Raw genomic sequence first — 11,346 nt, 5'->3', positions numbered from 1 at the left:
TACGGATTATAAGACAAGCGAACATGGCCCTGGAGTGGTTGGCGGCGGTATGGGTCCCCGTCGGGCGAGACGGAGCCTGCACCCAAAGGGTCGGACGAGGCGGAGCACAAACCCAAGGGTCGAGCGAGACGGAACCCGCGGCCTCGGGGTTAGGCGAGGCGGAGCCCGCGCACCTAGGGGTTGGTTGGAGTTGTAGTCGCGCTCTTGACTGCTCGGATGAATCAATATTGATGGCAATTAGCTACTCCTCTTTGGGTTGCCTAGTATTGGTCTCTGACAAGATGAGATTGGGAACTCTTGGATATGAGTTTTTTTTCTATTTTTATAAAAAATCCTAGATCCGAAGGTTTTATTGGAAACTCTTGGAACATAATTAGAATTTGAGATATGTTGGAGTTTAGAAGAAAGGTTGTTGACGCCTGTTTTTTTTAATCTTCAATACTCTCTATTCCTAGTTATTATAGAGAAAAAAGATAGTCCTCTTTATTTTCCTAGTTATAAGAGAAATGGTCACTTATTTTGAATCTGGTAGAGACGTTTTTAGCCCCGAGGCTTTGAGTTGTACTAAAGCCTTAAATTATATTTAAAAAGGGTCCGTCCAAAGACCTTGCTCACTAACGGAGTACAGCAAAGCAGCAGGCATCATGACGAGAAATCGTATGGTAAAACGAGCGCTACGACGAACATAGGAGTATTTTTATCAGTAATAATAATAAAAAATGCAGTAATATAAAAATGAAAAATGGAGAACAAAAGGCGCAAACTGGCCTTTAACAAAACAGTAAATATATTGATGGCGAAGAGCTACTAGTTTGACACCAGCCAAAATGGAGCTCAACAAATCACGAAAATTGTCTCGGCCGTTGCACTGACTGGCCAAACCGGGACCGACCTCTCCTTTCAGCAAAAACTTGAACGAGAGGCATTTCCATTCTTTCCTCCCTTTGTTTTCCCCCCTCACTCTCCCAGCAGTCCCTAAGTTGAATTCAGAAGAAAAATGTTGCGGGCAATATTATACTACTACTACTTTGCCACGGCATCAACCATCAAACAAATCTTGATCAAAGATTTAGAGCAGGATCCAGAATCATCATGAGGTCCTCCGCCGCCTCCTCGATGTACCCCTTCCTGCACTCGCTGCTGCAGAAAGCCTTCTCTCCCCTGCAGAACCCACGAGACGTTCCGCCAAAAATCAACAACTGGGCATACCGCGTACAAGAGCTACCGAGAAGTAAAATGATGATGAAAACTAGCTCTCACTCACAGGTAGATGAAGATGTCCATGTCTTCCTGCAGCCTCTTCATGCAGCAGCAGCAACGGCCGGACGCGACGCTAACGCTAGCGGTTGCCGCCGGCGACGAGGACGTGGACGGCTGCTGGTCGCTCAGTGACTCGATGCTGAAAATCACCTTCCTGCAGCCACCTACATCGCCCTGCTTGCGCACTGCCTCCACCGTCTGGCCGGCGAGGATGTGCGTGGTCCTCGGGTTGGCCCCGCGCGAGATGACGCAAGTGTACTCCTCACAGTCGGCGTACTCGTTCGCCTCATCCAGGCTTGCGGCGGCGACGCCGGCCGACGAGGTAGGGGCAGCAGCAGCCTTGTTCCCGCACACCGCCGCCTTGGGCAGCGCCAGATCGAGGAACGGCTTGATGGAGTCGAGGAACGAGCTCCTGGCCCCGAACTGCATGGAACCGGTCTCATCGTCGGCGGTGAGGGCGTCGACGAGGCCGAGGCCGACCCTCGGCGGGCTGGACCTGAGGCTCTTGAAGTCCAGAGGGGAGGTCGGGCTCCAGACCGAGTCGGCGTCCACGGCATTGCTCACCCCTCCCTTGCTGCTGCTCAGCCTCACGAACAGGCCCGGGACGCGGAAGAACCCGCCTGCCGCGGGGGCGGTGGTGCTCCGGTGGCCACTGGATTCCACCATGGCTTGGCTGGCGCCTGGCGGTCGAGCGGTAACCGTTGCCGTTCTCCCAAGCGCTGATGAGGACGAGAGCAGGATGCCCCTGAAAACGGTCACCACGTTTGTCGGTTGGTTCAGTTGCATCGTTGTAATAAGATGGATGGATCAATTCGTATTGGGGAGCACAGAAAAGATGGACTGAAATTGAGCTTTTGCTTTTCTGTCATCAAGTCAAAGTTGCAGAAAAAAGAGAAAGGGGTAATGATTGTCTATGCGCGCATCAAAAAAAAGCGCAGAAGAAGAAAAAAAAACGTACAGGCAAGCGATTCAAAGAAAACGTGATTTTGTTGCAGGTCCAAAGAGCAAGATGAAATCAGCAAAAAGGAAGACTCACTTGAGGAAGAAGTCATTGGACCGAACAAGACCAGGGACCGAAAAAGGAACACTCATCACATGAAACTCTTGTCATTAAGTGCAACAACACCAGCAAAATCACCATGGCACAGAGTCGGTTCCTTCCCAAATCCATTAATATGATCCCCATCGACGAATTCGTCCCCAACATTCCAGAACAAACAGGCCGCCTCAATGAGAAGAGCTTGGAATGCAGAAATCAAACTCAATAGCTCCACCAGAGGAAGGCGGCATTACATCCCAACCAAAAAAACATATGAGCAAAACAAATCAATCGCCTACACTACACAAGTCTCGCTAATCCGCGACAGAACAGAAGCAATCAAATCCCCAGGCCCAGCCGCCCAGCTATGAACTAACCCGAGAACGCAGGCCCCAGCGCAAGCAGCCGCGTACAAGCAAGCACATGCCAGGGAAGAGCAGAAGCAATCTGTGGAAGACGAGGATGAGCAGCGGCGTACCTCGTCGACCGGGCGCGGATCGGTGTGCTGGCTCTCTCGGGTGTGTGGGCGGGGCGCGCGCGCGGCGGCTCTCTTCGCCTTGGCCACGGGGGGCTGCTTAAGGAGAGGGGCAAGGGAAGAAGGAGCAGGAGGCTTCGGCGGCACACTGCTGCTCGCTCAAGACTTGCGCCGGCCGGGTGGGGCCGCTTCCCAAGTCTGGCTGGTGTGGTGGGGTTTCGTGCACGGGGCGCGCGGTGGTGGTGTGGACTGCCGCGCTGGGAGGGGGACGCGTTGCATGAAAGGGCAACGGGCGACTGCGCTGGCGTCTCCACGTCTCACCACCTCTTCACTCTGGGACCCTCTCGGCCTCTCCTTCTTTCTCTCTATTTTTTTTTCCTAGTATTCATTTTTAGATACAACCGTTGTAATTAAAAATCCAAGTGCAAGGAATGAACATTTTACTCAATTCTTGCAACGCTTTCAATCTAAATTTGAAACTCCCCTAAAGCACCTGGATTCTTTTTTTTATAACAGGACCACAAAAATCGAATACAGGAGAAATGTTTCCCACCGGGTACATATAACAAAACCGAGAGAAAAAAAATGTTTTATGTGTTCATGACTCGGTGGTTTAGCTCTATTATCATCACGCGCCACGACTAGTGACACCTCAATGGTAATCCAATAATTCCAGTGAGATGGTCCAGCCAGAAACGTGTCGTCATCATGAGCTTTTAGCCGTATTGTAATGCCTTTGCTTGACGAGTCGTGTCGTATCATGAACCACTTCTTTACCTAGTAGTACTAGCTCTCTCATCGTTGAACCGGTCACTGGCCTTGCAGCAATTTTACTATACTACGTACTTTTTTTTGCGAGGATACTACTACGTACTAGGTACTAGTACTTGTGTATCGCCGATCTGTTTTGACCGAAAGCAATTTTTACTAGTACCTGTGTATCAACAAATAGCCTGTTCAGCGGGAGCTGAAACGATCGTGGATTATTATTATAAATACTATTCTGACTAAAAATTTATGGTCGAATCGATCAAACGAATAGGCTGAAAGAAAAAAAATTGAGCAACTCTGCCTTTTACTAGTGCTACAACTGCTGCACTGCAGTTCCTCTACTCTACTGCTATAGATAGGGCAGTGGTACAGGCGTACAGCCGCAACCATTGTGGTAGGAGGAGTACATCTTTGACCGCTGCTGTAAAAACGTTGAAACGGACACGCATCACACATGATCGGTGGTTCTTGTCGTTTTGTGCGCCAAGAGACATCCGTGGTACGACGCGTGTATGGCCGTGCTCCCACCGACCGGAGCATCCATCGTACTGGACGACGGAGGGACCTGGGCCTGGTTTAGATTGCAACTTTTTTCAACCTGATAAATAGTACTACTTTTGTTTTATTTGGCAAATATTGTCCAATTGTGGATTAACTAGGCTTAAAAGATTCATCTCGTGATTTCCAACTAAACTGTGTAATTAGTTATTTTTTTACCTACATTTAATACTCCATGCAAACGGCTAAAAATTGATGTGATGGAAAGAGAGTAAAAAAACTTTTTTGATGGGATCTAAACAAGGCCCTGGCTTTGCCTTTGGGCCTTTCCGCCTTTTGCCTTTTCTTTTCTCCACCCTTTGACAAAAAAGCGACAGCACATGGTACTCTGTCAAGTGGGCCACCACCATCGCGTGGACCCCAATTACATGCGGGGCCACGAACCAGTTGTTGAAACCCTTTTAATAATCTTGCCTTTGGTCTCAAGTTATGTTCCACGTTCAGTAGTGAAATTATACTATATTGTGTCGTACTCGTACAAAGTCATGTCTGTCGGCGTTCTCCCTGATCTGGTGAGATGGATGCAGTGCTTTCGGCCATCGCCCTAATTTTAATTAACCAGGTTCAATGAGGCTGCCAAACATGGTGATTAAAATTAGTAACCCTAGTGAGCATTTGTCACAGGTCATGGGGGGCAGGTGTCACCTCCCGAGCCGTCCTTATCCTATCGCTAGCCGAGCTTAGCAGCAGCAGCCACCTCTTTCTCAGCATTAAACCCCCCTCGTGCGGTACGAACGATTAACGCTAGTAATTGTTAATTAACCCGCTCATGCACCGTCGTCAACCACGAGAAATTCCTGGCTTGGGCCTCTCATCTTTTGCCCTTTTGCTGCAAATTGTTAGTTGTTTTCATCTCTCTTTTTTTCAGATCTGAGGGCTGCTTCTGCTTCGCTTTGCTTCGATGGGTGTTTGTGCCTCTTTTAACAGGGCACCGAGTCAACCGAGTGAGGCCTAGTTTAAATTTAGGGTGTAAAATTTTAGGGTGTCACATTGGGTGTTACATAGAGTGTTCGGATACTAATAAAAAACAAATTATAAAATCCATCAGTAATCCGCGAGACGAATTTATTAAGCCTAATTAATCCGTCATTAACACATGTGTTGTAGCACCACATTATCAAATCATGAACTAATTAGGCTTAAAAGATTCGTCTCACAAATTAGTCGTAAATTATATAATTAGTTATTTTTTAGTCTATATTTAATACTTCATACATGTGTCTAAATATTCGATGAGATGTGAATTAAACTTTAGGGGAGAAACTAAACAAGGACAGCCTGAGGGGACAGCCAGTGGTGATTCACCCTCTGTCCAAAAATAAAATTTATCTGCCCAGAACCAGACGGCCAGAAATCCCAGAGGGCGGCATGGCGTGGCGATGCACATTTTAAAGCTTTTGGCTCCAGAGCGAGTTTTATTGTAGTATCCTCTGACGCTGCGGTCCCGGTGCATCAGCAAGCGATGCAGTGCATTTGTTTGGGAACTGTGGGGTGTTCGGCTGTTACGGCTGCGGAGGAATTCGATGGTTTGGAGAAATTCTGGAGGAATTTATGAGAGGAAAACACTGTTTCGGATGAAAAAAGAAGCGGATCAAGCCGGGTTTAAGGGCACGCAAACGAGGCCTGTGATGCGCCATCAACATCAAAGCTCGTGTGTAGTGTGCTGCAAGATTTCGGCCCCCTTTAAATTAAGGGTTAAGGGGGTAAAGTTTCGAGATATCACATCGAGTGTCATACGAGGATGTCGGGTGTTTAAATACTAATAAAAAAATAAATTACAAAATCCATCAGTAATCCACGAGACGAATTTATTAAGCCTAATTAATCTATCATTAGCACATGTGTTAATGTTGCACCACGTTGTCAAATCATGAACTAATTAGACTTAAAAGAATCGTCTAGCAAATTAGTCATAAACTGTACAATTAGTTATTATATATATATATTTAATACTTTATGTATGTGTCCAAATATTAAATGAGACAGAGAGTAAATTTTAGAAGAATAAACTAAACAAGGCCTTAGAGCATCTCCAACCGATCCCTCACTCAGCCCCCTATCCATCTTTTGAGGGTCAAACCGTAAAAACAGCTCTCCAACTGATCCCTCATCCGACTCCCACCCGATGAGAGACCCTCATCCATCGCCTCCCATCCCTCACATGTAGGGGACCGCACGAGATCCCTCATCCACGGCGGGAGCAACCGCCGCGAGCTCGCGCGCGCTCGGACATCTTTGCTCGTGCCTACTCTGCGTCGACGCCGTCGGTCTCCGACGCTGCCGTGCCGGCTCCATCGTCGACCAGGTATGCCCATCCTCCAATCGTATTTAGTAGCTGTAGAGACGAGGAGAGAGAGAGAGAGAGACCGCATCTACTAGATCCCATCATGGGGAGAAGATAGATCAGCTATGGTCGGTTGGAGCAGCGAGCACTGCTCGTGCGCTGGTTGGGCAGGTCAGCAAGCTCCGCCGCGCTACTGCCTGCCCCCTGGCCCCTCTTGCTCGCCCCCATGCGGATTAGTTATGGTCTTCACAAATGTTGGCCACTTGGGATATATACCATCTGCTAGATAATACCCCATTGTATAATTTTGATCATTGATGGTAAAATTAACTTGAGGAGCCTCCCCTTCGGCTAGCTTGGAGAAAAGATGTGAACGGTGAAGAACATTGATATCATTGAGACCCTGGCAAACCAAAAAAAGCATGCCAAATCCAGAGATCTTTGGAAGCAACAACTTCAAGGATGATAGTGGGCTCACGCTTATGACCGGTATATTGACCATGCCATGCCACAGGGCAGTTTTTCCATTGCTAATGCATGCAATCTATGCTACCAAGCATTCCTGGAAAACCTCTGCGCTCACCTATTGCAAGTAATCTGATAGTATCATGCTCATTTGGAGATCTTAGGTATTCACCTCCAAACACTTCGACTACAGCTATAACAAACCTTTTAAGACTCTCTAGGGCCGTACTTTCACCAATGCGAATATATTGATCCATAAAATCTGCCGGTACTCCATAACGGATCATCATCAATGCTGCAGTAACCTTCTGCAAACATGATAACCCAAGTCGTCCACATCTATCTCTTTTTTGCACAAAATAATTGTCATGTTGTTCTATAGCTTGCATTATGCGAAGAAACAGAGGACGGGCCATTCTAAACCTGAGCAAAGAAATGAGAATAAAAAAACTTACACATAGAAAGAGCATGAGAAAAGAGGGCAAATGAATTGACCAAGATATTTGCAAACCTGCGTCGGAATATAGATTCCCCATAGGTTGGATGCTCCGAGAAATAGTCATTGTAGAGTCTAAAATGGTCACTTTCTCTTTCTCTATGAATATAGTTCCGGCCAGGTATAGAACCTCCCCAACGTGGATTATTCAAAGCTAGATATTGAGTGTGGGCTTGGTGTAATGCACTAAGGATGAGCTCATGCTCATCATCATCATCTGAAGATGAGGATGAATCTAAGCGAGAGAGACGACTCATTTTCTGGTGGAGAAGGAACAACAGAGTAGAGAAGGAGCAAAAAAACGAATGAGTTGGTGTATGAACTAGGTGAGTGTGCAAGCATATATAAAGATAAAATCAGGAGACGTTGGAATATAGCCATTTGGAGTAGAGCCATTCGAAATAGAGCCGTTCGAAATAGAGCCGTTGGAAATAGATTCGTTTGGAATAGAGCCGTTTGAAATAGAGACGTTGCAACAAATTTACTGGAATATGGACTTCTAAAAAGGAGACGTTGAAAAAATTGTCATTACAAAAAATGGCCATGGGAATGTAGCCATTAATCAAAAGTATAAACGTTGAAAATATAGCTGTTAAAAATGGTTGATTCGTTAGTTACAAGATATGCATAAAATAGAGGTGAAAGAAAGTAGGGAGGCAAATACGAGGGATCGGATGGAGTTCACAGCTAAGTAGAGGATGGAATCTGGACGAGGGAGCCCTACTTTTAAGGATAGGGGTTCAAAATTTGAGGGTTCTGTTGGAGATGCTCTTACAAATCAGGGCGCGTTTAGTTCCTAAATTTTTTTGGGTTTGGCTACTGTAGCACTTTCGTTTGTATTTGGTAATTAGTATCTAATTATGGACTAATTATGTTCGAAAGTTTCGTCTCACGATTTTTCACCTAACTGTGCAATTAGTTTTTTTTTTTGTCTATATTTAGTACTCCATGCATGTGTCATAAAATTCGATGTGACACTTTGAGTTGAAAATTTTTAGAATCTAAACCGGCCTCATTGCAGATCGATCGATCTCTCAAAAAGCACAAGCACGAGCAATCATAACGTAGTACAGCGTATAGCTGCTGAGCCTAGGCGCGCGCGCGATGCAATGCAGGCCCCGTTCGCTCCTCTGCCTGAAATCGGCCGAAAAACATTCTTTCTGAATTATTATAAAAAAAAAATATTGTTCCACCTAAAAAAACCGAACAAACTGAATACGAGATGAACAAACTGAATACGAGATGAGCAACAGGCCCTGCTTGTCATCGGATGCTTTGTCACGAGCTCAGCGGTTCGCCTTTCTTGGCAGCAGCGAGCCAGCAGGACTGTAGCCTGTACGTACCTCTGCAGTATACTTTAGCGGTGTTTGGATTACTGGTCCAAGACTAAAGTTTACCCCTCAGGTCTGTTTGGAACGCAGGAATTTCACAGGAATCACACAGGAATTTCACAGGAATCAGTTCAATTTCACAGGAAAAACGCAGGATTGGGGAAAAAATCCCGCATTCCAAACAGGCCCTTAAACTTTAGTTTTGCTGGATTGTTCGAGTTCCTAGACTAAACTTTAGTCCTCTAATCTATAATAATTGATTTACCCGCATTTAATTATCCATACATAGCTATGCATACGAGCGGCAAGGGGTATGGGGGCGTCCAGCGTCCGCCTCGAGGGAGTTTAGCCTAGTTTATGATCTCTTTGGGGTAAAAGATTTTAGTCCAATTTTTAGCCATTTGTTCACTTTTAGACCCCTGTTTGTATAAAAAAAAAGAGCTAAAAGTGCAAAGCTAAAATTTTACCATGAGAAACAGGACCATGTTTCGGTTGGGCTTTGCAGTTTGCACGGTAAGACAGTAGAGTACTCCGTATGTACTATGTAGTATTTTGTAGAGGCCATACTAGTATTAGCTATTCCCTCCTTAAAAAAACATAATTATGAAATAGTACAAGCTAAATTATCCAAATTAAATAAATTTACCATATTAAACAAGTATTATCAGATTCTTCGTGACTCATAAAATATATAATTATAATAATATGCATGTTTATTTAAACTTATCAACCTTTCTTATCATTCATGTTACACTGTTTTTCTCTCGCAGTAAATCGACGAACAGCGGTCAGTCGTTCCTTTCTTCCCCCGCATCGCCCCTCCCAGGCGGCTCGGGCGGACCATCGTCCTCGTCGCCGGGGGCCCTCCTCCCTCCATCCCTCCACGTCGCCGTCGCCGGAGCATGCTTCCGGATGCTGGTGGCTGCAAGGATGGCGGCGGCGAGGCTTCTTCCGTTCCCATCTGTCCATAGGGGCCCTCTCCCGGAGCTTCACCGACGTGGTGGCGGCCTCCCCTCCCGGCGGCAAATCCGGCGGTCTGGTGGCCAGATCCGGCAATGCAGTGGCCGGATCCGGCGGCCCGGAGTCCTGCCAGCCTGCGCGCGCATAGGGATGCTGGCGCGACGGTCCGCAGGTGCTGCGGCGCAGAGGTGGACGGTGGCGCATGGGGTGCGCGCGCGGAGCGGTGGTGGCGCGGCGGCGTAGAGGTGGGCGGCGGTGGGTGGGGGCTCGATGGAGTGCAGCTGTGCAGTGAGCTCTCTGCCCCCGCCGGTCTGCGCATCTGCGACTCGCACGGCGGCTCGGTGGCAGTAGCAGCGCGACGCTGGCTCTCGGCGCTCGGACACCGTGGCCAGGCCTGCAAGAAGAGGCGACGTAGCTCTGTGGGGCTCCTCTGCAGAGGCTACCTCGTTCCATCCCGGAGCATCCCGTGGTGGCCGGCGTCGTTCAGGTTGACGACGGTTTTGACGATCGGCGCTGCGTCAAGTTGAACTGTGTTGGCGGTGCATCTTGGTTGCGGCAGCGGCAGTTGGCCTACGGCGGCTCACCACGGCAGCGTGGTTCCTGTGCTTGGTGAGGTACTCTGGGTACGATGGAGACAACAACGCAACTGCTGCTACCTATGGTGTTCGGCGGAAGGGTTCGGTTGCGGGGCTCGGTACAAGTTGATGTGGCATGGCGGGTTTCCTCCGGAGGCGATCTACAGTCGGATGGTATCTGTTCACTCCAAAATGCCAAATTTTTTAAGATTCTCCGTCACATCGAATCTTTAGACGCATGCATGAAACATTAAATATAAATAAAAAATAAAACTAATTACACAGTTTAGACGAAATTCACGAGACGAATCTTTTAAGCCTAATTAGACTATGATTGGACACTAATTACAAAATAACAACGAAAGTGCTACAGTGCATTTCGCCAAAAATTTTGCCATATAAACGGTACCTTAGTTGGCAGCGGTTTATGTTGACTGGTGTAGTCGCGACTGGCCACGCATGCCAGTGGTCGGCTCGTCGCTGTTGCGACAACCTGTAGATGGCGACTCATTGAAGACGACGGCTTGCGCGGGGGAAACTCGTGGTTTCCATAGACGCTTGTTGGGTGTCGACATGCAACGGCATTGGTGTCACTCTTTGCATGTTGCAGGAACAAAATATGGCTTCTCATGGTGGCTGATGCCATGTAGGGTGGAGGCGCCCTTATGGGCTGGCGCGGCGGCGGCAGGTCATGCATGCATGTGACCTTGTCGGTGCTGCAACGATCTCCTACTGGTGGCGGCTGGCTGTGGGCATCCACGATGTGGCTGGTTTGGGCTTAGGTGTCGGGGGTAGCCGGGCAAAAGCCCTACCAGGCCTTTGGGTTTGGCCGACAATGGTGACCGCCTTTTGGCAACACATTCCTCGTTGAAGGCATTGTCGTGAGGACCCTTACCCTCTAGGAGTTTTGTTGAAAAACCTTGGTTCTCCTTTCAGCGCTGAAGCCATCTTAGGACGTCATTCTCCTCCTTGGAGGCATCGCTATGGAAAACTTACTCCCCTTGCTAGTTTATATCACTTGCTATTTGTGCAGTGCCGTGCCGGGTGACTTTTCGACAGCTGTTGATTATGAGGATCGTTGGTTTTTTGTTTCTTGTTGTAGTAGTTCTGTTGTTGCCTCTTTTGTGAGGTT

General features: G+C 47.6%; 1 protein-coding gene across 1 annotated transcript; it reads right to left on the bottom strand.

Annotated features, from left to right (window-relative positions):
• Positions 1-747: 747 nt before the first annotated feature.
• LOC136452795 (FCS-Like Zinc finger 8-like) lies at positions 748-2,956 on the bottom strand. Its single transcript, XM_066453388.1, has 3 exons — positions 2,778-2,956; positions 1,265-2,005; positions 748-1,161 (listed from the first exon to the last, which is right to left on the bottom strand). Exons 2-3 carry the CDS (start codon positions 1,924-1,926, stop codon positions 1,062-1,064), a joined length of 762 nt encoding a protein of 253 aa, XP_066309485.1. The 5' UTR covers positions 1,927-2,005; positions 2,778-2,956; the 3' UTR covers positions 748-1,061.
• Positions 2,957-11,346: the final 8,390 nt, after the last annotated feature.

The sequence above is a fragment of the Miscanthus floridulus genome, chromosome 5 (assembly GCF_019320115.1).
Source record: "Miscanthus floridulus cultivar M001 chromosome 5, ASM1932011v1, whole genome shotgun sequence".
Taxonomy (NCBI): Eukaryota; Viridiplantae; Streptophyta; class Magnoliopsida; order Poales; family Poaceae; genus Miscanthus; species Miscanthus floridulus.
This window is presented reverse-complemented; position numbering and strand designations above follow the sequence as displayed.